This window comes from Drosophila teissieri, chromosome 3R, assembly GCF_016746235.2.
Source record: "Drosophila teissieri strain GT53w chromosome 3R, Prin_Dtei_1.1, whole genome shotgun sequence".
NCBI classification, from domain to species: Eukaryota; Metazoa; Arthropoda; class Insecta; order Diptera; family Drosophilidae; genus Drosophila; species Drosophila teissieri.
In genome coordinates, this window is record NC_053032.1 from 12,326,329 (window position 1) to 12,351,939 (window position 25,611).

General features: G+C 42.9%; 8 protein-coding genes across 16 annotated transcripts; 3 read left to right on the forward strand and 5 right to left on the reverse strand.

Moving 5' to 3' along the window:
* Positions 1–1,120: 1,120 nt before the first annotated feature.
* LOC122619224 (protein PAT1 homolog 1) lies at positions 1,121–6,014 on the reverse strand. The gene is made up of 5 exons (XM_043796010.1): positions 5,884–6,014; positions 4,893–5,712; positions 3,083–4,632; positions 2,681–2,926; positions 1,121–2,624 (listed from the first exon to the last, which is right to left on the reverse strand). The coding sequence occupies exons 1-5, from the start codon at positions 5,920–5,922 to the stop codon at positions 2,346–2,348; spliced, it is 2,934 nt and encodes a 977-aa protein (XP_043651945.1). The 5' UTR covers positions 5,923–6,014; the 3' UTR covers positions 1,121–2,345.
* A 441-nt stretch (positions 6,015–6,455) lies between these two features.
* LOC122620256 lies at positions 6,456–7,619 on the forward strand. The gene is made up of 2 exons (XM_043797633.1): positions 6,456–6,945; positions 7,000–7,619. The coding sequence occupies exons 1-2, from the start codon at positions 6,553–6,555 to the stop codon at positions 7,573–7,575; spliced, it is 969 nt and encodes a 322-aa protein (XP_043653568.1). The 5' UTR covers positions 6,456–6,552; the 3' UTR covers positions 7,576–7,619.
* Positions 7,620–7,712: 93 nt separating this feature from the next.
* Positions 7,713–8,979, reverse strand: LOC122620257 (putative tRNA (cytidine(32)/guanosine(34)-2'-O)-methyltransferase 1). 2 transcript variants are annotated; one of them, XM_043797634.1, is made up of 4 exons: positions 8,854–8,979; positions 8,647–8,823; positions 7,911–8,593; positions 7,713–7,853 (listed from the first exon to the last, which is right to left on the reverse strand). In XM_043797634.1, exons 2-4 carry the CDS (start codon positions 8,765–8,767, stop codon positions 7,749–7,751), a joined length of 909 nt encoding a protein of 302 aa, XP_043653569.1. In that variant the 5' UTR covers positions 8,768–8,823; positions 8,854–8,979; the 3' UTR covers positions 7,713–7,748. The 2 variants fall into 2 exon arrangements, with proteins under 2 accessions (XP_043653569.1, XP_043653571.1); XM_043797636.1 differs by having other exon boundaries at positions 8,647–8,801; positions 8,914–8,934.
* A 484-nt stretch (positions 8,980–9,463) lies between these two features.
* On the forward strand, positions 9,464–13,437 carry LOC122622673. Of its 7 annotated transcripts, none has more exons than XM_043801314.1 (14): positions 9,464–9,633; positions 9,766–9,901; positions 9,953–10,063; positions 10,130–10,289; positions 10,349–10,375; positions 10,448–10,613; positions 10,672–11,019; positions 11,084–11,908; positions 11,963–12,134; positions 12,203–12,299; positions 12,359–12,490; positions 12,553–12,694; positions 12,756–12,801; positions 12,857–13,064. In XM_043801314.1, exons 1-14 carry the CDS (start codon positions 9,539–9,541, stop codon positions 12,935–12,937), a joined length of 2,538 nt encoding a protein of 845 aa, XP_043657249.1. In that variant the 5' UTR covers positions 9,464–9,538; the 3' UTR covers positions 12,938–13,064. The 7 variants fall into 7 exon arrangements, with proteins under 7 accessions (XP_043657249.1, XP_043657248.1, XP_043657251.1 ...); XM_043801313.1 differs by having other exon boundaries at positions 12,753–12,801; positions 12,857–13,063; XM_043801316.1 differs by having other exon boundaries at positions 12,753–13,437.
* A 126-nt stretch (positions 13,438–13,563) lies between these two features.
* LOC122621119 (peroxidase) lies at positions 13,564–15,994 on the forward strand. Its single transcript, XM_043798876.1, has 5 exons — positions 13,564–14,822; positions 14,881–15,220; positions 15,279–15,474; positions 15,528–15,633; positions 15,692–15,994. Exons 1-5 carry the CDS (start codon positions 13,600–13,602, stop codon positions 15,771–15,773), a joined length of 1,947 nt encoding a protein of 648 aa, XP_043654811.1. The 5' UTR covers positions 13,564–13,599; the 3' UTR covers positions 15,774–15,994.
* A 1,244-nt stretch (positions 15,995–17,238) lies between these two features.
* LOC122622473 (cuticle collagen 10) lies at positions 17,239–17,868 on the reverse strand. Its single transcript, XM_043800922.1, is given in 3 exon segments — positions 17,239–17,328; positions 17,330–17,778; positions 17,838–17,868. Coding segments are annotated over 3 exon segments (570 nt in total).
* A 1,217-nt stretch (positions 17,869–19,085) lies between these two features.
* LOC122622477 (basic salivary proline-rich protein 2) lies at positions 19,086–21,060 on the reverse strand. Its single transcript, XM_043800928.1, has 3 exons — positions 21,030–21,060; positions 20,319–20,954; positions 19,086–20,206 (listed from the first exon to the last, which is right to left on the reverse strand). The coding sequence occupies exons 1-3, from the start codon at positions 21,058–21,060 to the stop codon at positions 19,086–19,088; spliced, it is 1,788 nt and encodes a 595-aa protein (XP_043656863.1).
* Positions 21,061–21,876: 816 nt separating this feature from the next.
* Positions 21,877–24,364, reverse strand: LOC122620938 (peroxidase). Of its 2 annotated transcripts, none has more exons than XM_043798628.1 (8): positions 24,195–24,364; positions 23,932–24,132; positions 23,663–23,874; positions 22,858–23,602; positions 22,640–22,796; positions 22,210–22,579; positions 22,042–22,147; positions 21,877–21,982 (listed from the first exon to the last, which is right to left on the reverse strand). In XM_043798628.1, the coding sequence occupies exons 1-8, from the start codon at positions 24,362–24,364 to the stop codon at positions 21,877–21,879; spliced, it is 2,067 nt and encodes a 688-aa protein (XP_043654563.1). The 2 variants fall into 2 exon arrangements, with proteins under 2 accessions (XP_043654563.1, XP_043654562.1); XM_043798627.1 differs by having other exon boundaries at positions 23,932–24,138.
* Positions 24,365–25,611: the final 1,247 nt, after the last annotated feature.

The following is a 25,611-nucleotide window of genomic DNA, read 5'->3' on the forward strand; positions in this document are numbered from 1 at the left end:
CTGAGTCCTGGTCCTGCCCAGAACTGCGGCACTGTCTGCTCCGCTCCGCTCCACGGCAGAGCCAGAGTCCTGTCCCACTGCCTGTCGTCGTGCCATTGTCGCTGTCGCCGAAGAAGCAACGACGGGCGACTGGTCGCCACAATCGTCTGTCTAAGTCTAGCCTTTGGATGCACTCGGAGAAATGAGTGGTGTAGAAATAGTTTACAACTTATTATTATCTGTCAGTTAAATTTTCGCATTTGTGTATACAGATTTTTATATGGATTATTAATAACCTTAGCTCTCACCGCTTTACTTAAATCCCTTTTGGTTTTGTGAATTGCTTTTATTTAAACAAAAATGTACGTGTGTATATATTATTTTATGAAAGTTTCCAAACAGTTTAAGACAATTATTATAATTGATTGTACTATTTAAATTCTCCCCGAGTACTTACCTATAAGCTCATTCGAGGCCCACGGTAGTTCCCGCACTGAAATCATGTTATTTCTCCGAGTGTACCGCATGCTTTCTGGGTGTGTGGGGTGGGATCGGGAGCATGGGCTTCGCATCCCTTCGCGCTGGGCGGACTGCTGCCGACAAGTTGTCGTCTTGGTGACCGTCGCCAGTGGTTGGCGTCGCCGACTCAGAAATTTGCAACAATTCCCGAGCGCGCCGCCGCCACTTGTTACGCACTTTGGCGCCTCCGCACAACAAAATGTCCCTTACGGACAGGCAACTGCCGACACTTCGACGCTTGATTCTGCGCCAAAAACAAAAACAGACAGACACAAGACACGGTCGCCATTAATGATGCCCCCCTCTAAGCACAATTGTTTATAGAAATCAAATTATAAATATATCATAATAGAAGAAAAACAAAATAGTGAAGCAAGCGTCCATTCTTAGAACTCTAAATGGAAGCTAATAAATAATTTTTAAAAAAAGCACACGAAATCCTATAAAATTAAATCTTTTTAAAATAGAAAATGTATTTTTTTTATATTAATTTTTAATATCATTTCCTCAGGCTTCTTAATTTAAAAACATTTTAAAAGCCCAAAAAAAAACGGTATTATGGATTCGGTGTGTTCTGTGAAATGGTATGTTTTATTTATTATACTCTCTGAAATTATATCAATTTAAAAAATTTACTTTTGAATCGGCGAACAAATAGAAAAAGGTTTGAAGTGTTTGCATTTGATAAATACAAATCAATGTACAATTATTGTTTATGTGTTTGCAATCTTAAACAGCTATCGTATTTTGACTCTTTGTTTGCTAAAGAAGAATTGTTTTAACGTGTTTGCAAAAATATTGCAGTCGAGTAGAATTTTCTTTAGATACAAAACATGAATTTCAATAAAAAAAATGTATTAAACAACATTAAATGATGATGTAGATACAATTAAAAACGAAATAAAATTAAAATGCTCCACAACGGATTCTTATAACAAATATCTCTCCGTTGCGTTACAGAAGTATTATGAAAATTGCGGTTTCTCTAATTTCAAATTTGTATTTGCGTGTTAAACTAATTCTTTCCGATCATCGGACTTTCGTTTATGTTTAAAAGTCAAAATGTATCACAATTTTGATCATTTTGTTATAATAAATACGGCTGCACCTTTCACAATGCTAATTATTTAGTACACATTTATGCTGAATGTCTCGACTTTAATGGGTCTTGCACAAATTTGATTCAATGAAACCCAAAAGGTATTGTAGTAAAAATTTCATTAAACCGATATTTACAAATACCAGAAAATAAGCAGATACTTAAGGATGCACATTTAAATGAGTATGCATGGATCGCGCATTAAATCGGTGCTTTTAAATTTTAAAACGTAGTTATAATATTCCCTTTATAATCGTGGTTACAAGATATAGGAAAGCCCAGTTGTTAATTCGATGAAAAAAAGAATAATATTTAGGGTGAATTATTCTTTATAAATCTCTACAGAAAATGCCGGAAAAGTACTCCTTATCAAATATAAAATGATATAAGTATGTACAATGAGCAAAACCTACCATTCGATATTATATTTATAAAACATGATTTCCTCTCTCTATCTTTCTTGTACAGTGCACACAATTTTGGATAAAAGAACGTTTCTAACAAACTATTATCAAAATTTATTGACAGTTGAGTACTTTCTCAATTTCAGTATGAGATTTTTCTACCCTGTATCAATATTTTTGTGTAGTATGCGTAAATGTAAAAACGATCGTACATATGTAAGTTTTGGATACATACTCTATACAAACATATGCGTAATTGAGTAAAGCAAAGTGAACTCGGCTATATAATTTCACAATTATTTGAAACGCTTGAATCAAGTTAAATGAAAATCTGTCAAAGCAACCTAATCAATTTGATGCCTGGCTTCAGTTATTAATGCTAAGAGGGCATCTAGTTTAAGATCTTTAAACCGTTCAAAATGGTTCATAAGCGGCTGAATTGCATCCGACTCAATGGCTGCCGAGATGGTCTGGTTTTGAATAGTGCGATTGAGGCAGGATGCCACCTGTGCCAGAAATTCGCGCCACTTTTGCCTGTTCTCCTCGCTGAGAGTACCGTCATTTCGCGAAACGTAGATCTCCTCAGCGCGAAGTATAAGGGCAACCAACGAAAGGATTCCAAACTGCCAATTTAATAATTAGTAGGTCAGTCTATTACTTAAAAGTGGGGATAACTTACGCGACTGCAGAAGATTCCAGACAGTTTCTTGTCATTCAGCGTAATAGCAGATGAAATGCTCACTATTAGTTCGAAAGTGGCTTTGTTAACGTGTTTTTTAAACTCTGGGTAAAGAGCGTACAAGACGCCTTCAACGTCGTCCTTGTCCTTTTTCACAACTGTTTGCAGGGAACAGAAGACTCCGCTCCATACGATCCAGCGAATGCTTTGGTCCGCAATAAAGGGCATAATGCGTCGGATAAGTATCTGCAACGGAGGGATTAATTTAATTATTAGTGATTTTCTTGAGTATTAAACTAACTTATATCAAGTTCAATAGTTTAATTCTATTATAATATATTCAAAGGTAACTAGCCTTTTTTATTTGCTTGCACTTATTCAAACTAGTTTAAAACAACGCACCTTTCCCTTGCGCACATTCATCATGGCGATCACCTTGTCGAAAGCCAGTCCTGCTTTTAATTTATTGACCAACGCAGCTTTCGTCTCTACCTCATAGTTGAACTTGTTCTTTAGTTGCGGATTCATAGTTTGCGGATTGGCGGCTTCGGCAGCCCGCTCTTCGGGCGTTTTATTGGCCATTTCTAGCTGCTCAAGGGCTGCGATGCGTTCGGCTTCCTTTTTCTTTTTCAGCTCAATGGTGGCCATCACCTCGGGGCTTTCCAAATCCTCCAACTTCAGCAGATAGCGATAAAGCGTTTCAATCAAAAGCAGAATGTGACGCGACTTGCGCATGCTGCTGGGATTTACATCGTGGCTCGCGGAGGTGGGCAGCGGTGTCGAGCTCGTTGATGAAGAAGTTGCGTTGGCATCAGCAGCGGTATTTGATTCACCACTCATAATGTCAGCATCGATAATTTTTCGCGGTGCTGTCACACTTCCATACTGCAGCTTTCCCAGTGAGTTCTCAAACTTAAGAGGCGAGAATATATAGCCTGTCAGGTTGTTGTTGTTACCACCTGATCCATTGTTCGTGCTGCCTGACGTGCTGTTGGCGTTCTCCGAGTTTCGGCGCTCACGTCCGTGTCCATTGCGAGCACCATTCTTGTTGCCCAACTGCACGAGAATAAGTTGCGCATGGCCGCGTGGCTGGGTAAGCGGATGATTCAGCTGGTTGTCCTTGTGCGCCTGACTGTTGCGCATCTGCCCATTCTGTTGGGCCTTGCGCTCCCTGAACACCGTGTAGTAGTAGTCGTCGATATACGGCGTGTCCGTGTTCAGCTGCGAAAGCTGGATTCCAATTAGCCAGTGCTTGTCGCGCGTGCTCATCAGGTTGGCATATTCATCGTACTCTTCTAGCGGGTAATTCCCTGTACCATCTGGACGTCGTCCTTGTTGCTGCTGTTGCGTCTGCGTCCTCTGGCGATCGCTGGTCACGGATCCGGCTCTGCTTTGTTGCATTTGGCGTACCACAGCCGCCTGTTGAAGCAGCGGATGGTTCTGCTGGATCTCTTGCACTAGTCGCATATTGAACATGTTGTACATGGAGTTCGGTGGCTGCTGACCTAATAGACTTGAGGCAGCTTGCAACGGGTGCGGCGGCATTCGCGGGGGCTGCATCTGGTGCGGATGGGGTGGTTGCATAAAAGCGGCTGGATGCAGTCCAGCGGCACGCATCGCATTGAAGCTCGGATGCATCGCAAAGTTGTTTAGGGCCGTGGGTAGAGCGTGCGGATTGAGCGGATTGGATAGAGGTCGCTGGTTGCCGCCGGGCAGTGGAAAGTTTGGCGGCATGTGCTGCTGCATAAGCGGATGCTGGGGTAATTGCGGAATATTCCCGGGCAGACCTGGCGGGTAAATAAATCCGGGCGGCACTCTGTTGCCACCAATGCCGTTCAGCTGTGGCTGCGACGGCGGTGTGGGCAGTAGTTCGGGTAGTGGATGGGGACCGGGAAAACCCAAAGTTGGCCTCGGTGGCGAGGTCTGTGGCGTGCCCAAGAAGCCAGGAGGTGCTGTAATGAATGGATGAATGGTGTTATATTCATGGGTCACAGATATCTATTAAGACCTTGAAATTTGTTACTAAAATGATTGAATCTATCAAAAATAAAATAAACATACATAAGTACTTGACCTCTAAAAGAATTTCTTAAGACATTTTAACAAAATATACTTTTTGTTAGACAAGTTTTCGGTATCAACACACACTTTTAAAACACTGAGAACTGTTCTTGTGAGCATAAATACTAAATTAGATTTAGTATATATTTACCCATGTGCTGCGCTTGTTGTGGCGGCTGCTGCTGCGACTGTTGTTTTTGTTGATGCTGCTGCTGCTGCAAAATCTGTTGCTGCAACATGGTTGGTGTAGGCACCTGCTGCCTGTTACCCAGACTGAAATCATCGAACATCTTGCGTTCTGCCTGTTGCTGACTCTGCTGCTGTTGTTTGGGCATGGCCTGCTGAATGATCATATTGCGTTCTATGTCCTCAAGAGTTGTAATTTTAGGAAAAGCCTGTGGAGTCAGTGCGAAATTGGCATTCGCTTCCTGTGGGGGCTTTATATGTTGTGGGTGGTGCTGCTGTTGTTGCTGCTGCTGCTGTGGCTTGAAGGCGCTGCGCATAGGCTCACGGAACAAATGTTGGTTGTTGGGAAACGGCTGTGATCCCCAGACCCCGGAGTCCAGCTTGATGCGGTTGCTCAGGCCACCGGCTTCGCTATCGTTGGCAAACGAGGACAGGTCCATGTCGTCCAACTTCATTGAGGAAATGTTCAGCTCCAGATCTGAGTCGCCTATGTGCCGAGACTGCCGGAATGGGGCATTTAAGGGGGCCGGAGTGGAGCCACTTGAAGAAGGCGCGGATGAAAGCGGATTACCGTGTCGCAGGAAGGCACCATTGCCGTGATCGGCAAAATCCGTATTTCCACTAGATTCCGCGGGTCGCTTCCGCACCCTTTCGCCATTCCCGCCCAGGCGCACCATCGTCTCATGGGCTTCCTCCCAGTCGCCATTTATCGCGGATCCAAAGGTTTCGTCATTGAGGGCATCGTATTCCGCCTCGACGATGCGTCCATCGCCACCATCTTCGTCCTGGGGAAACAATTGAGGCAAGTAAATTAGACATTCCAACTTTTTCTGCCCCCGGTCGCCTTCGATGCCCCCTTATTTGACCAGTGAAAAGTGTGCGTTGGGCATTTGCCGCTCCCCGTGCGGTCCCGTTTTTCCGGATATTGCTGCCGCAATACCGGGACCACTGCTTACCGGTAGATTCGTGTCAAAGCCGAAAAAAGAGTCATCCATGGCGATAAATCTATTGCTTTACAAAAAATTATCATGACTTGTCAGTGACAAGTTGTCACCTCAGCAGTAGAGCTGTCAAAACATCGATGGTACTATCGATACTACCATCGGCGGTCTGACACTGTACAGTAGCATCGATGTTTTTCTGACTATCGCCAAATACTACCAATCAATTTAGCTTGCTTCCTTTATTAATTTCTCGACTTTGTTATTATGATATTAGAAATGTTGAATTTAATAAACAAATTTAAAAAATAACTTTTTGATAAAGTTTTTTAAAAACGTTTCCCCAAGAAAAATATTAAAAAATAATTGATAGTTCCATTAAAAACACGAAGGAACCATTTAAAGCTTTTGTATATTATTATTATAGTTATTTATATAGTTTCTGACACCCATACTGTAATTTTACTGATTAATAAAAAAAAATTTCATTTATATTTTTATCTATCGCATTTAAAGTGCACATGCACCGCTTATCAATGCCTTCGATATTTTGATCTAGTTCCAAAGTTGAAACCACAGGCCGCCAACTCATCTCTAAGTGACTAGTTCTTGAACTATTGCTTCGGACTGAACGCCGAGCATATTTTCGTTTCCAAAACAAATTGGTCATTTCAAAAGGTCGAAATGAAGCGGAAGACGAGCGAGATCTGGTGCTTTTTCCGGGCGGTGGACGACACGTTTGCATTGTGCAATATCTGCAAGGCGAAGCTGTCATACAAGACGACCACCACGAATCTGAGCAAGCACATGAATAGGATGCACCCCACATCGGGACTCAACCGGAGCGCCAAGTACAAATTCCAGCCGCAGACCAGTCTCGCCATCGACCGTAACAAAGCCAAGCCGCGTAACTCAACGCAAGAGCTCATATTGCTGGACTTCGTGAAGAAACATCCGCGCCTGCTTCAGAATCCGACGTGGGAAACACGGGGCAATCTAGAGTCCCTCTGGGAGGAGCTGACATCCGAACTCAATAGCCACGGTCCTCCGCGAAAAGATATAGCCACCTGGAAAAGGGTAGGCTAACCAATTTTTTCCCATAAGCGCTTGCATTATAAGATTTGTTTGTAGGCCTTAAAGGACTGGAAGAGGTTTATCCTGAGAAAGGTGGAAAAGAACGAAATGCACAACATGCCATTTGGCACCAGTCTTAGTTCGTCGGAGGAAACAATAGCAACCCTGTGCCGGTTAAACGAGGATGTTAGTCAAATTATTATGAAGGTCTCCGACGATGAAATGCATGAAAATTCTACCACCGAATTTGACGTGGACGAAGTAGAGGACGTGGTCCCGGAAGAAGACAGTGGCGCTCTTCAGACCTCCGCCGAGTACGTTTACGAACCAGAGGAGAACAAAACTGACATAGACCCGCTTTACCTGCAATCTAACAAACGGGCCGCATTGACCAGCAGTCGACTCGCGGAGGAGGAGCCGACGCTGCTTGACAAGATTAGCAATAACCTAGGAATGGTGCACGATGCCGCTAACAGTGCTCAACTTGCACTTAATGAATTCTTCGTTCTGTACAAGCAGAAGCTGTACGAGGATAAGCGACATCACTTGGCAATCGAACAATTAATGGCTGAGAAAATAGAAGTAAAAAAGAAACTATTGGAAATCGAGCAAAAAAAGTTGTCACTTAAATGACGGGATAAACACAAAATAAAGTAATATCAAAATAGTCTTAATAACCTAATCTTTAAATAAACTAAGTATTTCAAAATTATGTTGATTAATTTTATCAAATTTCAAATTGCTTGACCTAAGCCCTGTTTATATATATATTGAATTTCAATTTTTAAGTTTTATTTTAGAAACATTTAGTTGATATGGAATTGTTCATCGTACACTTGCATTAGAATCTCCTTAAATTCCAGGGGATAAGATGCGTCGTCCATAACAGCATCGTAAACATACTCTACGTACTGTGGGAAAGAGTGTTGATTGAAAAAACGGTGCTGAGTAAAAGGCACATTACTTACTGATTTGGATTCATCTGAGGGGGAAATCTGGCCCTCTTTGGGATCACTTAACCTGTTTAAGTCTCCGCAAGCTATAAAAGGAACTAGGCGACGGTTTACCTCTGACCCGGTTTTCTCTGCCAGTAGACGTATATCATCTCGAGCAGGGTTAATCACTTGAGGAATGTAGCCCTCGGGAAGGCAGAAGTCGGAGCAAACTACAAAGGCTTCAATGCTCGAAGGGCGCGAACTCGGCGGCTTATAGATGTCGAATTTCTTGAAAAATATCTGCATCTGGGAGCTTAATAGTGAGGTGGCATTACCCTTGAAAATCTTGGCCACAAAAGTTCCGCCAGTTTCCAGTACACAGGTGGCAATGCTCAGAGCAGCTACAAGTAACTGATGCTGCATGTACTCGTCCATTTCATGCACACCGGTGACATCGGGGGCTCCATCGCAGACCACCAACTGGGCTTTCTCATTCCCACCAAAGTGACCGATGATTGCTTCTGCGGTGGACTGCTTTGTGATATCTCCCTGGAGCTGGAGTATTCCTCGGATCGGTGCCATGGCTTGCAGATCAACGGCTATGATCTTAACAGCGGCCTTTTCATCGTCCGTTTCGCAGGCATCATAGAGTTTCCGGGAGAGGACCTGGGACCAGCTGCCAGGAGCAGCACATAGATCGACTGCCCGCTGAACACCTTTATATTAAAATGTGTTAAATTTCGATCCTAAGTAGTTTTAATGCTCCTACCATTTAGAATTCCGTAGGCCTCGTCCACGTGGAGCAATTTGAACGCACTTCTGGCCCTCCAGCCTTCGTCTTTGGCCCGCCGATAATATATATCACGTTTATCCTTTGAGGTTTTTCCCATTGTAAACTATTTCAACTCAGTAAATAAATAACCACTAATATGAAATATTAATAGAACTGGTTCTCTTTTCTAAGATACAAAAAGAACTGGTTCTCTTTTCTAAGATACAAAAACAGTAAAAGAAATTGTTTGAATATAGTTCTCACGGGCAGAAGTTCGCCAAAAAGAAAAGAAGTGTCTGTTATTTACGTTTTTGATGTTAGAATAATGGCCTATCGATTTATCGACAAGCCAGGGATGCGAGCTAGAAGTTTCAAAGTAATGGCTCCGTGGTTGACGGAGGCTTTATAAAGAAAACTTAATCCAATAAAACCTTAAAAAGAACAATGTTGCGAAGCACATCACAGACAGCCCAAGGATAGGTGGGCCTTTTTTCTTTTTTGTTCCAAAACCCCATTGTGTTTGGTAGTTTTGTATTAGAAATCAAAATGTGTTGAATATTTAAAATATATTGAGACTGTGAATTTAAATTTTCCATGCCTAGGATATATTGCTAGCTGGCCGGAAGAAATAGCGGCACCTCTTGTATAGAAATCAGTACATGATAAAAGTTAATTATTTTTGTTTTCTCGAAAGGTATACAATTAAGAAATTCAGTTAAGCAGAACTATTATATATTAATAAGTAAATTGGATGATTTATTTCTGGTAACACTAAAATATAATGTAAAATAGTTGAGGATTTTAGTGGCGGCCAAATGCGGTCACATTCTTAGCGCGAGAGCTTCAAAAATACGCTTTTAAGAGGTTTTTTCCAAATTAAGTGGTGAATATGCATAGAATACCATTGCATATGGGGTCGGATCCGAGCCCAGAGGCCTCTGAATACATCACGATGTCCGGGGTCATGTGTCCACGTAACCTGATGTGAGTACCAGCGCCATTTGATCTGGGATCCCGCAGGTGTTGCAAAATTGTGAAATCCTAGTTATCCTACATTAGGGTCCTTCAAGTGTTAATAGATAGCCCATATAATACTAGAATAAACTACAATTTCAGAGAATGCGAGCTGTTCTTAAAGGTTCTGCGTAAAACAACCGACTCAGTTTTTTGCGATTTTTCCGAAGTTGCCCAAAGTTGCCTTAACATTGCTAAGAAGTGTATGCATATGAAATGTCCTTCAGCGTTGAAGATGGTATATCCTTATTATTTCTTATGTATAACCCCATTGTAATCCACTACTCAGACTATTCAGAGTCTGGACGAAATTATATGCCGCGCACCCAGCGCCTCCCCTACATGCGTGGATGCTATTTTGGCCAGAAGTGTGCTCTATATAAAAAGTAACCAGCATGCGGTATGTCATCTTTATTCTAGCTGAATAGTCTACATCATATGTTCACAGCCCGTTTTACCACTCTAGACCGCCTGTAATGACTTACTATATTACGAGTCTTTGGATTCAGCCTTCAAGACAACGGAGGGAACGATAGTGTCACAGATACTTCACTGCGTATGCCTCTTTATGATTCGGGAGTATCAATTATCGAAAGAAAAATTGTCGGTTGTAAAGAGACTAATTGGTAATTCGCATTATATGTTATAATGATCACCTACCTATAACAAAATTCCCTCATTTCAGAAGATGTGTCATTAGTTGATCAAAGTGGTCAGTATTTCTAGAGTTGTTATGATAAGAAGTTTGAGGTCTTAATATAGGTTATTTTATTATATTTTCCAGAAATCAGTGGGTTCCTAACTCTTATTAAACAACATGAAGAAAGAATCAACCAAGCTAGAAAAAATGTTGAGTCTTGCAAGAAAGTCCAATACGAGAACTTGGCGCCTTTTAAAGGTTTTAAACTTACTCGAAAAATACCTTTTGCCAGTCAAGCTTGTGATTATTTGTAGGTAAAGAATGTTTGATGTACAATACATATAGTATAGCCATTTATTCTCTTATAGCGAAAAACCCATTGAGAAATCTGGCGGTGTTTTCGCTTCATGCGATATACCAAAAGGAGAAATTGTTCTTGTGGAAAATCCTGTGCACTTTCAGTTCAGTGCTCCATTTCTGAATTGCGATTTCTGTGGAGTACATCAGGAACAGCTATATACCTGTGATAACTGTCGTTATAGAACCTATTGCTCAAAGTCGTGTATGGAATCAGATGCAGAAATCCACCAGTACGAGTGCTATGGATATAGAATTGGGCTGATACCAATGCTAGAGGCTAACATGCTATTTCGATTGTTTTACGAAGCATTAGAATATATTCTTCCGGCTATAGTAGACTATGCCATGGATGGCGGGTAACTAAAATGTAGATATAATCACATGCCTAAATACCTAAAATCATTTTTTCCGCCATATCAGAGTAATAAGTGATCCCCATGAGGCTTGGACCTTTATACTGGAGCATGCCCAGGAAGAGGAGAGAAATTATAATCTTATTGGAGAACTCCTGGCTACGGCTCCAGATTATAACCTGCTGACAAGGGAAAAATATAAAGAAATCGTAGCCACCGCATTTCGATTGTCGGTTTTCATTTACAATGACACCCACATCGCAGATAAATATTTTTATTTGCTGGCTCTCGTGAAAACAGACTTAATTAATGTAATGGCAGCTATACTTTTACGGTTGTGTGGCCACGTTCTATTAAATTCCCATAGAGATGAGCTATACTACACAAAACCCGGAGATATAGATGGCATGAATGAAATTAATGAAGAATTCAAAAAGTGTGGTGCTCTTCCGATGCCAACTGACCGTATAAGCGCAAATGTTTTTAGTTATTATGGAGTAAATGCGATAACAGATTTCGTTGACTGCTACAACAGCGTTCACGATAGTCTAGCGGAGGACGAACATGAGTACCTAGAAAAGTTACCACAGGGTAGTCCAATATTTCGGTTTGCCGATAGGCTACATTCAATTTGCATACAAAAATATGAAATTGAAACTGTGGAAGATCTCGTAGGTGCAGAGACATTACCCAAACACCAAATAGACGAGATTCTTCAAATCTTTAACACATCAAAACGTTGCCAGCTGTTGACAAATATTGCAAAATATTTTCATCAATTTGTAAATCAATATTTTAACAAAATAGAAAATACCGTCCAATTAAAGTCTACGCTTTTTGTTACACTAAAAGCTTTAAAGCAGATTGGTGAGACGAATAATATTAAAGCCGTGTAAGTTATGATTTTAAATTTTTGTTCACATTAAGATGTTTATGAAAATTTCAGATGTCTACCAAGTGGGAAAGTAATTGGAGTGACTGCTAAAAAAGTCCATAAGGGCGAGGAACTAGTGCTGTGCCCTGATTTTGCTAGGCACCGTGATCAAAACGTAATATTGGATTTAGCACGACGCGGAGATTTCAATTTTACAACACATGTTGTAAATGGAAACTCAAATGTAAGTAATGTGATATCTTTTCAAATCGGATGATTCATCTATATATCTATTTCAATTATGTCGCTTAGCCTGAGAAAAGGACTTGCCCAGAGTTCGTGCGACACAATAAAGCATTCATCCTCGCCATTAACGAGAAAATTTCAGCTTGGAAAGAGTCTCGATTAGGTTTGAGTTATTTTATACAATTTTTGAATTGGTTTTAACTTACTCTCCTTATCTTATAGATGTAAATCTGCAAAAAAATTTGTCCATTCTATACGGCACGTACAATAGTTTTCTCGCCTTGCATTGCGGAGAAAAGGATGAGACACGTTTTCTGGGAGTACTCAAATTCTCCATGTTTCTAGCCATGAATGGTTTGTATATAGTTTAAATTATAGTCGTTCTGATTTGAAAAAGTTTTGTTTATTTAATACAGGCTTTTTACAACACTCTAGCGATAATATATTGCACTTCGTTGAGTTAACTGAAATGGATGATATATATTTTAAAAATATCGAAATTTACCGTCAAACCTTTTGTGTAATCAGATGCATTATGGAACAATATATTGATATCATGTGAGTTTAGATATGTAGCTGTATAAGAGTATAAAGATGAACATTTTTATTACCTTAGCAGGGTGGACTGTCCAGAAGTCGGGTCGGATTATCCAAAAATTGTTTTTGTAAGCTCTTCCTTTATTTTAAGAAGACTGCAGATTCATACGGAAGCTTTAATAGATAATGAAGAGGCTTCATCTTTATACATGGAATATTGTACCTATCATCATAAATGGAAGAATGTCCTTAATTCTTATTTGATGATGTCACCAGACTTAAAGAACTTTTTGATAAAATAGAAGAAGTAAAGTAACTTTTTCCATATATTTTAAAGCGAATGGAATTTTTGTTCATATTTTGTAAGCTTTGTGTTTAATATACTCCTGTTAACTTTTGAATAAGAAGACAAAGAGACATTCCAGTTAATTTATATTTGTGTTGCACACAGCCAAACTATGTTTATAAGTTTATGTTAAACATGTGTTACATATCTATATAAGTAGCTCTCTTCAGTTATTCAACAGAAAAATTATAATGAGTCAGAGTCTTTACTGCGCTTCTTAATGGTTTATCTTTATGTGATTTCATTCTTCATATTTGCAAAAACTGCGCTACGGTTAATCATTTTATATCAGCTACATTTAATAAGAACTTGACCATTGTCTTATTTTCCGAACGGTAAACACGTTCCAGTCGACATCATTTGTTTATGAAATTCGCCCACCGTTTGAGCTTCCGAATATTGGAAATTATGCTCGCATATTTCTGCACGTTCTTCAATCTAGTCAATCATACCAAGAATTTCGCGTTGTATTATCACGTCTCCAGAGCGCGAAGATCGTGCGGGTCAGCAACTGGCGGATATCTATATATGGGCACCCAACTGCTGGTACTGCAGTGTGTTTTGTGGTGTCGTCGGTGCTATGAGAGAGTTTTTGGTGGTTTTAAGTGTGCTGTCTGTGGCGGTGGCCACCAAGTGTCCGTATTCGGCAATGGCACCCTTGTCCAGGTCCAAACGGAGTTCTTTTGACATTCGTCCAGGAGTTAGTGACGGAAGTTTGGATGCTTTGATTAAAGACTTTATGCCCAAGTACAATGGCAATAATGTTCACAATAGTTGGGCCGAGCCTTCTGGGTCGCATCAACCTTTGAGGTGTGGACTTCCGCCTCGCAACTGCTTGAATGATACTCGAAACCTGCACTATCGAAGCTTGGATGGATCCTGCAACAACCTCTTGTATCCAGAGTTTGGAATTGCCGTTTCACGCTATCGAAGGCTTTTGCCTCCCCGCCAAGTCGAACAGGCTCCGAATGCCCGTTTGATCTCCTTGTCGATGTACGGGGAGCAGACGAGGAACGATAGATTCCGCACCATGGCGGCCATGCAATGGGGCCAGTTTGTTGCTCACGACATCAGCCAATTGAGCACACAGGGAGCTCCTCAAGATTGCTGTGCCGAGCCACGTCATCCTCGCTGTCTGCCAATCAACCTGCCCCGTGGTGGACCCATCGTCTACCATACGGGGAAGACCTGTCTGCACTTTGCGCGCAGTGTGTCCGATGCGGATGCCGTATGCCCAAAGAGTGAGCAACCCCATCCCGAGAAGCTAACGGTGGCAACAGCTTACCTGGATCTCTCCTCCATCTATGGGAACAATCCCTCGCAAAACAGAAAGGTCCGATTGTTCAAGGGCGGACTTCTAAGGACCAGCTACGTGAACGGACAACACTGGCTTCCAGTGAGCCAAAATGAGAATGGCGAGTGTGGTGCCAAGAGCGAGTGCTACATCGTACCGGACACTCGGAATCGCTTCACGCCCACAATCGCGCTGCTGCAGACTCTGTTGGTCCGAGAGCACAATCGTCTGGCCGAAAACTTAGCGCTGATTAATCCCGATCATGGTGACGAGCGCATCTTCCAGGAGGCACGCAAGATCAACATTGCGCAGTTCCAGAAGATCACATACTATGACTGGCTTCCACTGTTCGTTGGTCGCACTTACACATACTTGAACGGTCTGATCTATCCAGTGGAGCCCACCGAGTACGTCAACGACTACGACGAGTCGGTTAATCCTGCTGCCTATGCAGAGTTTTCTGCTGCTGCCTTCCGATACGCTCACACTCAAATCCCCGGATGGTTCTCGTAGGCATTAGACTTTATTTCTGGAAGTATCTGTGATTAAGTAATATTATTTTTACAGATTGGTCGCCCCCAATCGGAGCGCTAATGACACCAAGCGCCTGAGCGACTACCTCGACCGACCAGAGACTATTCGTTTACTGGACACATCCGACAACTTTGATGCCTTGCTGAGAGGCTTGGCTACCCAGCTGCATAAACGATCGGATGGGAATATCGATCGGGAGATCAAGCACTACTTCAACCGCAAGGAGTTCGAGGAGTATGGATCGGATCTCAAGTCAATAGATATTCAGAGGGCACGAGACTTCGGATTGGCTTCTTACAACGATGTGCGAGAGTTTTGTGGACTGCGACGAGCTGTCGATTGGGCAGATTTCGCCCACGAAATTCCAGGAGAGGTAGATTATTGCGGTCAAGACTATTGAAAATCCAATCACTAAAATTACTTTGGTGTAGAAAATATCACTGTTGCGTCGATTGTACGCCACTCCGGATGACGTGGAACTAGGCGTAGGCGGTACCCTCGAGTACCATGTCCCAGATGCTCTATTCGGACCAACTTTATTGTGTGTAATCGGAAAACAGTTCCTTAACACGCGACGCGGCGATAGGTTCTTCTTTGAGCGGGAGAACGCAGGAGGTTTTTCGCGCGGTAAGTTGACATAATAGTATGGGAGTAGCACTTTGCAATTGGTTTTTTCACAGCTCAACTGGCTGAGATCCGGAAGGTGAGCCTGGCCAGCTTGTTCTGCAGCAATGCCAACTACCTTCATTTAATCCAGCCAAACGTATTTGTATTTCCCAATTCACAGTAAGCATATAAATATTTATATCTCAAGATATTATCGTATAATGATTTCCTTTTATAGTAATCTACTGCTCAACTGCAATTTTATTCCGCAAATCGATCTTAGCAAATGGCAGGATCTCAGGCCTCAGCTTGTTCACTAGTGCGCTCACTAGTAAATGTATCTGAAACTAATTGGACTGCTCAATTGGTTCTTTCAGAAGCAAACATTTTTGTTTAGTTGAATTTACATCCTTTTTTGCATTAACTAGTACAATGCAACAAGGATATGGGTTTTGTTTTAAAAAGATATAACGACATTTAAAATATTTAAATTCGATGTTTACGAATAAGTTTTGGAGTAATAAAAAGTATTTTATTAAAATGTTTACCACTTTAATTTTACGTAAAATCTTACATCTTAAATTGTACACTATTTTAATAAGATAGTCAACGCTTGCTTTTATTTAATGTTGCTTATGTTTTCAGACTTTATTACTTAGGCAGCAAAGTTCGCTTGTGTAGTTTCCATCTCCTCGGGCGTACTATCAAACAGAACTGCTACTGGCATTGCGATCTCAGTTTCAGTGGGTATCAAAGGCAACCTATGATCTTCTTTATCAAAAATATCTTTATCAGAGGGGGATGCCTCTGTCGTCTCTGTTGTGGTAGTTTCAGTGGTTGGTGATCCTAGTTCCTCATCGTTAGTGTTTTTTAATATATCATTCGGCACAACGGTTGTGAGTTCTCCAGACTCAGGTGGCACCGATGTTGCTGGGCTTTCGGTGCTCCATGTTGGCTCCAATGTAGTAAAACCTGAACTTATCTCATCATTGGATATGTTATATGTGGTCGCTTCTACCGAAAGTCCAGCGGATACTGATCCTAATTCCTCAATAGGAATTTCTGTAGTTTGTGCTTCACCTGCGTTTCCACTCTTCAAGGTCTCAATTTGAACTGTTGATGTATTAATCGCTTCAGGTGTCTCCTCGGTAATTGTTATTAATTTGTTAAGATCTGGCTTTGCCTCTGTTATTTTAATACTATTAGGCTGCATCACGTCTTCAAGAAAGTTACCTTGCAATGTAGTATTAGATATCTGCGAATTTGTTTGATCCATCTCCTCTTTCATTGACGATTGGTCTTTATCTAAGGAACTCAATGCAGATACATCTGCTGGTATTGGCTCTCTGTTTATAGCTATATTGTCATCAATTTGAACACTTTTTACAGCATTCGTGATTACGTTTTCCGATTGTTGGGCTCTGACATGGCTGATATTCAAATTCTTGCTCGTATTTGCATGGGTTAACATGGTTTTCTCGTCAAGATTGGTTTCCTCGGTTTTGGAAGCTGGCTGTCTATCTGAACTGCTTAAATTAGAAGTTGTATTTTTAATTACCTTTCGCTTAGGAGTTTGCTTTCGGCGTTGTATAGCGTTTGTTTTATGTTTTTGGGAATTGGTCACTGTTTTTCTGTTCTTAGTCGATGGTGTTATCTGGTTGCTCTGGTTGATTTTCCTGCGATTGGAATGGGCGAAAGTAGTTGGTCTGTTGCTATTTCGGTTTTTGTGGTTTTGGGTCAGTTGCGGACCAACTTTAAGATACTTCATTTCAGTGGAATTTGCCCTTAAAGCCTGCGGTGCCTGGGGCTTGTTTGTCTTTTTAATGACGTTTCTATTATCGGGTTTTGATGGTGGGTTTTCATTGCTGCCCTTTGTGTTTTCAGTTTTTGGCGGTTTGTCTGCTGGAACTGCTGGCAAGTAAATAATTGTTGGACCTGGTTTCTGTTGATGCGATGAAGATTTTCCAGGGCGTCCCTTTGGCCCCGGTTGTCCAGGTGGCCCAATGGGCCCCGGAAATCCGGAATAACCCGGGCTTCCTCTTTTTCCACTTTCTCCACGGTCACCACGATCCCCCTTTTCACCTGGCGCTCCTTCCTCACCTGGCAGACCAGGAATTCCTGGTGGCCCAGGAGGTCCTGGCGGCCCTGGACGACATTGGCAACCGGCTTGAGATCCGTGGTAAAAGGAAGAAGCTATCGTTTCAGGGCTGTAATAGTACAGGTTGTTGTATTTATAATGTGGTTTCTTTGCCTTTGGACGCGATTCTGCTCTGACCGGCTGAACTGGGGACAGAAGCCATGATCCCTCGCAGAATGCTGAGATGGCTGCAATACAAAAGCCAAGTTAAGTAATGTTCTTAAGGTCCTATCTTCACTGGACTTACCTGTGAACAGCAGAACCGCGAGCAGCCTCATTTCAAGACTCTACACTCGTGAATGAACACCTGCCCGTCTTAACTCTAGTCTTATATAGGCTTTTAAGAACAGTTGGGCTAGACCTTAATGGGTTAATGCGAAACACATAAAATTTAAATCGCAAATCTCGGATCTGATCAGCCTGATGATTTTGCATAAATTTTACCGAAGAGTGGTCCAGATGGTTCAGATACAAAGGCGTGGTGTTCGTTGATGCTCAAGAACAATGATTTATTCGGTGTTGTCCAATCATATTAATAAATGGATTACCACAATTGAGACTTAAATTTGTGGTTGTCGTATTTATTGATTATTAAAGAATTATAATGTAAAATATTGCAGAAGTTTTATTTTCTTTTCTGTAGTTTCTGTTTGGTTCCATTTCGTTATTGGTTGTTCCATTTCTGCACCCATTGTTTTATTTAGGGGCAATAAAATCAAAATACCTCAAAAATGGAACGATCTGGCATATATCTTTTCATAGATACCAAACTTCTTTAATGTTATCATACAAATTGGTTCTAAATAGTGAAATTCAAAATGACACACGCAACATGTTTCCTGTTTTTAAGGCATTGGACGCATTCTTTGAAAACTCGTAAAAGACATAAATTTGGAAAAAAAATTGGTAAGTGATTTCACAATTTAAATTTAAATGTGGGGGAACTTTTTTGATTTCAATCAACCTAATAACTGCAAACATTTGGCAAAATGGAAAGAAAACTGAATGTTAATCAATTTCAAACCTGCAAAAAGTTAAATACATTAAAACCACTTTTACTTGCCCAGCTGATAAGATTCAACAAGTTACCATTGTATTATGAAAAATGATTTGGGTTGACAATTTCATTCGAACGTTATCGAATTAATAGCTTTTTTCATTATGATTTCACTTTTTCATATCTTTGTCCATTGTTATTTTATAGGAAATCTAACAAAGCCACTGCCATTTCCAAGAACAACGGAACTATTTTGACAGCTAACAATAACCAACTTTATTGTATATTTATTTAAATTTGTTACTTACAAATTCTGTGAGAATGGGTGAACAGAGGTTCACTGCTCTTGGTTTATTATTATATTTAAATTATTAACTGTATCAACAACTCTAAACGAATCGCCAAATTTTTCGCGATTTAAACATTTAATTTGTAAGATAAACACAATAAGGTTCATATTTCAAAGTTATTTTTTATTTTCTGGTGGTGTTGGCTTATTTATGTATCATACTGTTCATAGGCGTAAATGTGAAAAGGATTTCGAGGAGTTCCAATTGACAGGATAATTGGACCTTTTTTGGTTCGCTCCTCAATTGCATGTCCATCCATAGCTGCGTTATCCCCCATCAAATTCACAATGTCCATCTCGTCCTCCATTATATGGTCCTCTTCTATCGCATCTTCCCCTTCTGTTACCACATAGTTTGGATCCTCATCATCGATTTCTTCAGCGCCACTCGGAGATTCGGGACTCTCCACTGTGTTATCTGCATATTCAATGCCGTAGCCGGGATCCTCAGGTTCCGTTTCCAAGTCAATGGGCTCATTGGACGTTACCTCCTCGCCCTCCATGGAACCATATTCATTGTCATCAACTATGTTCTCGACGATCTCCACATTTTCATCCAGCAAGTCCAGATCATCCCGTGGACTTTGTTCGCCACTTCCCTCAGGTTCAGTGGGCTTTGGTTGCTGATGATGGTGGTGCTGGTGGTGTGGAGGTGGGCTGTGTCCTCCACTTCCGTGAGCACCAGTGTGGGGGTGTGTATTGTGTGCGCCCTGCCCACCGTGATTGTGTGGGGGATGATGGTGGCTATGTCCTCCGTTATTGTGTGGGGGTGGATTATGGTTATGCTCTCCGTTGCCGTGTGATGGATGATGGTGGTTGTGTCCTCCGTGATTGTGGGGTGGATGATGGTGATTGTGGGACGGAGGATGATGGTGATGTCCCTTGTCTCCGCCATCATGTGGATGGTGAGGTGGATAAGGTGGCGGATAGGGGCCCGGATAATTATGGCCTGGATGATGATGGTCTCCATGGCTGCCGTGGGGTGGATACGGGTAGTGGCCTCCCTTATCGTGTCCTGGAGGATAATAGTGATGGTGGTGTCCGCCCTTGTCTCCCTTGTGACCTCCTTTGTGACCTTTGTCTCCTTTATGTCCCTTTGAGGGCCAGGGCACTGGCACTGGCAGAGGAATCCATGGTCCTGGATATGGTCCAGGTGGTGGGTACGAGTACGGTGGGTATGGGTACGATGGTTGTGGTGGTGGAGGTGGTGGTGGTGGGGGAGGGGGATACGCAGAGCCTGGAGGTCCTGGAGGACCCGGTGGTCCCGTTCCTGCAAAAGATTAAAAATTCAATCAAATTCGAACACAAAAATGATTATCCTTTCAATATTTGTACTGTTTCGCGTGGATCGTTGGGATGTATAAGTAACGACTCTCACTTACCTGGTGGACCAGGAGGTCCGGGAGGACCCTTGGATCCCTTGTGGTGATGATGGTGGCCATGGTCACCTTTCTGTGGTGGCAATGGTATGGGAACTATAATTGGAGGAGTCACGATTGGTGGTTGCGGATGATGTGGGTGCTGATGTTGATGTGGTGGCGGTGGTGGAGGAGGTGGAGGTGGCGGCGGTGGTGGCGGCGGTGCTGGCGCTGGATGATGATGATGGTGATCATGATGATCATGGTCATGATGACCATGTCCCGATTTGTGACTGGGTGGGCCGGGTAACCCCGGAGGGCCAATGGGTCCCGGTTGTCCTGGTTGACCTGGTTGGCCTGGTAATCCGTAGTGACCGCGCTCTCCCTTCTCTCCTCGCTCGCCCTTGGAGCCAGTGTGTCCCTTGGGACCTTGAGGACCAGGGGTTCCTGGTAAGCCTGGTGGTCCAGGAGGACCCGGTGGCCCTGGCGGGCAATTACAGTGCTGTGGTGGAGCCGGTGGCGGTGGGTAATAGTGCTGTGGAGGCAGTTTGTAGATCACACTTTGTGCTGGCGCCGGAGCCGGAGCGGCTTGAAGAGAGGCTATCAGTCTGCCGGTCTCGGCACTTGGGTTCTTGGCATTCGCTTGGCCAAAGGCCCAGCCTGGAAAGGAAAGAAATCGCGTTCAGAAATCAGATCAATCCTGTTTTAATTAGATTGACTGGGGGATTCCCTTACCTATCCAAAAAATCACTGCGAACAGCCTCATGGCGAAATGGCATCTGCTGCCTTTCTCCGGCGGACGGATCACTTTTATACCGCATTATGAACTGCTAATCTCGTATGCACACTTTGTTTAAATCACTTTCATTAATCTAGATTCATCAGAACCGTTATATCATGTCCATTCAGAAATCTGCTCGCCAAATCTCTCGTAAAATATGCAAACCTGTTCGAGACGATGCTATCATCCTGGGTTCTCTCTTAACTTATGTAAATTTATGTCCAATCCAAAAGTGGTCAGCCTCTGAAGTATTAATATGTTAACTCCCATATGAAAACAGAATATGAACACATATGCAAAAAAGAACAGATTTTTTGTTGTCGATTGTTCAGCTTTACGATTCGAATGAACAATGACTGGAAAACAGCAGAAAAAAGAGTTTTGTCTCTTAATTGGCCGTTTCTATCAACTTGTTCACACCTCGGTCGCGCGCCTCCATATGATTAACCCCGATGAATCGGAGCTATCCCAAAGTCAACGAAAGTGTAAAGGTTTTCGGACCCGGCGTTTCATTATCTGGACATATTGCATAAGAAGGGGAGGGACTGGAGATCTCCGTTTTTGATCTTCGACATTGATGGGATCTGCCCTTGACATATTTTCATATCAATTAAAACCACACATTATAGGTCAGGAAAAAGTAAAGCTGATTATTTAAATGGTAAGGCTTTATTTCTGTACATCAGTTGGGGGCATTATCATACAGGGTGGGGGGAGGGACTTCGCATTAACGATTATGTTACTGATTAAGCTAAAGGTATTTGTATTCAACTAGTTAACCATAGATCCCGCATCAAGGGATTACTTCTTTCCGTAGTGGGACGGATCTACAGTGGCATATGGCTTTTGATCAATCCATTTGGTGAGGTCGACTTGAGGAATATTTGAGCAAGGCAAGATCGGATTCCTGTAATTTACAAGCATTTTAGTTACTTTCCCAGAAATATATTTTCAATTTTAACTTACGAGTGCGAAACAGTTCTGAAAGCTTCGGGCTGCATAGATGAAATGTGGTTGCCATTGTCGCACAGCAGACGGGCCATACTGGCCTTTCGCAGCTCCTCCAGTTGATCTACAAAAAGAGGTATTTATACATCAATATTTTGATAAGTCAGAGATGAAATGTTGATTTACCGGGCGTAAATCCGGTGAGCTTGTCTCCGTTTTCGAAGAAGAAACGATCTCCCACCCTGGTCCTGTAGAACTGTTCAGTTAGGATACACAGGAAGGTGGGTCCAGCCAAAGCTCCGGCCACATGCGCCTCCAAGGAGGCTCCCACAGTCAGGTCCACGTCTTCGTGGCTTGGGTAGAGCGACTTCAGTTTCTCCAGAATGGGTGGACTGATTAGATCACCGTATCCCTCCCACGAGTGTGCACGTCTCAGTCCGCAGAATTCCCTCATGTCATTGTAGGAGGCCAGACCGTGGTCGCGGTTACGCTGAATGTCCAGGGAGCGCAGATCGGAACCAAAAGGCATGTTTCTTCTGAACAGGAAGTGCTTGATCTAGGCCAGGAAAGGTGAGCGGTGAGAAAGGTGGACTAAGCTAGCTATTTATGTACCCACCTGTCGGTCAAAGTTGATATCAGTTAGTTCCTCGGGCTGAGTGGCATGTCCTCTGGTCAGGGAATCAAAGTTATCTCCCACCTCGATAATGCCGGGACGGTTGAACCAGTCGCTGAGGGTCAGAGAGCCGAGAACTTGCCGCAGCTCGGACAGAAGGCTGTACAAAAATAGGAAAATTAATAAAACGCTATTAGCTCTAATAGTAAGTAGGCACTTACTCCAAGCGACCTTCAATCTGGGAATGGAAGTATCTGAAAGCGGCCGTCGCATGCTCATTCAGCACCGATGGATCGATGGTATGATCGAAATCGTTGATATAGCTTCCGGACGGAGCCTTGTAGATCAGCTGGTTCTTCAGCATGTTCTCGCCTCCCAGAAAGATGGGCAGCCACTCGTAGTAACTGATTTGCTGATACTGGGCAATGTTGATCTTTCGCGCCTCCTGGAACAGCGTGCGATCATCGTAGTGTGGATTCAGGGCCGACAAGGCGTCCGCAATGCGATTGTGCTCACGCAGCAGGATCGTCTGGAGAATGGCCAGGCCCGGATTCTGGTTGACCCTCACATCGCCGGAACGGTAGCACACCTCACTGGCATCAACGGCATCGCAATCGCCGGTCACATTTCGAGAAAGTGGCAGCCACTTGGCTCCGTTACGCTCCTCCACAATCATCCGGCCTCCCTGGAACTCCCGGATATCGCTGTTCTGCTGAATGGAATTGCCGTATACCAGCGAGAGATCCAAATACGAGGTGACCACCGTCAGCTGCTCCGCCGGGCCACCGTGGTACTGGCAGTTCGAGTCCCGATCCGTCAGGGTGCGCACAAAGTTGAGGCACTCAGTGCCCACTTGGGAGTAAGCCGGATCGTGGGGTGGCACAATAATGGCGAAACAGGTCTTGTGCGCGGTGTCCAGGCCAATCAGGCGGCCATCGTCGGTGCAACAACGTGTGGGATGCTTTTCTGTTGGATATTCAAACGTCATTATGAAGGGACATAGATAATTTGATATGTAGTACTTACTGGACTGAGTGCCACCCGCCTGCATGCTCATATCGTGGGTCATGATCTGGCCCCACTGCATGTTGTGCAGCGTGAACTCCGGATCGGGTACATCTTGTTCTCCGAAGGCCACTAAGGAAACAAGACGAGCACTGGGCAACTCATCTCCCGTCACGGATCTAGTGGGTGCCGAAATGCCGTCGGCATATTTGGGAGTCAGCAGGCGTCCATACCTAGTGAGATCATAGATAATAAATACCTTAAACTCAATAGAATCTAACAAAAATTACTTGGAATTGGCCACTCCTAAGCCGGGTTGCTCCAGGTGATTGCAGGATCCGTCCAAGGTGCGGTAAGCACTTTTTTCGCAAACTGCCGGAGGAGCAGCACATGACACCATACCAGCAGTGGGAAAGCTGTAACCATAAGCTGTTACGGGAGGACTGGCAGGCGAGGAAAACGGATTTTGTGGAGCCGGAGAAGTCGGCAAGCTGTTCCTAAAAGTAAATGGCTCACATTAGAGAACGGAGGAACAAATTTTCTAAAAGCTTACCCAATTACATATGGAGCTGAACCTTGTAGGTAACTGAATCCATGATAGTTGGGAAAAGATGATTGGGGATGATTGTGGACTATGTGGTAGCCCGAGGAAACTTTCAGCCCAAGTGCACATGAGATGAATCCCAAGAGGGCCAAGATCAGAAGATCTCGTGCCCTAATCATCTGAAATTAAAATTGACACATTTAAATAAATGAATACTTGCAGCGTTACAAAGAATGTGTGCTATGGAATTTGTTTTTCCTGTTCAGAAAGAAACACATTAATAATGAATCATGAATATTGTGGTCCAAGGTCTCCGCCATTTACGACCATCGACAATCTATGGATATGGCATCCCGAACAACATGGGAAAAGGTTGTTAGCACACCTTACACATTCAGCAACATATGTGGTGCTGGTATGGTAACCCACATAAAAACTGAATTTTTTGCAGAGGCACCTGCAATTGGCCAAAAGAGCATACATTGTATGTATCCCAGCGGCTGATACGTGAAGCCAACACTACCGACTTGGACTCGTTGGACACATTGAACACTTTGGACACATTTCATGTTCGCCGGCTGCAGACGGCAAGTGAACTACAACTGGAACGTTTTGCATTTTTTTGCTGCAGCCGATCGATCTGGACTCCGGCTCTCCGGCTCCTTTGGCTCACATATGGTCACAACAGGTTTCATCACCGTTTTGGTGCGCATTCATTATTATTTATTGCGACATTTTAGTACGAACATGTTCATTGCTGAGACCCGGCTATCTGGGTATTATGTGTACTATATGGTATTGGGCCAAAACCCCATACTATAAACACCGAACGGCAACCCAACCCCAAGCATAAATCTGAGCACAATGAATCCAATTCAGATGCAGATTCGAGTGCTCAAGGCGCGCAAAAGCGTGAAAAGTCTCATAATTGTTTTATGGCAACTGCATATTTGACCAATTTGCAAGCTACTTATGTAAACAGACCGAATCGACAGTAATGGTTAGCTTTACATAATGAATTTGTCTGCGGCCCCGTTCTGCCGACTAAGCCAACTCATTCCCAACCTTTTCCACAAAAGGCCAGCTGCTGCTGCATGCAAATCCGCATCCATCGGCATCCACCACCAGAAACCCCACAAAATAAAACAAAGGCGCCCCTCTGTCAATGTTTTAATTGCATGCCGTGCAGAACAATGGACCAGACAACAATTCGAGTTCGTGCCATGAGTCTTACACTTTCCGGGACCCTGGATCCAAATTGATCGGCCGATTGGCGGTGGCCCTCTCCAGGAAACCCACGCCTACACTTGGAGTCAAGTTGGCCTTTGCCTAATTAACAGATTTATTCATGGGCACGCAAATGTATTAGAAATACATCTTTTCAATAAGTGACACTTGTCATTCTAACGACCTATTTTGACTAGCT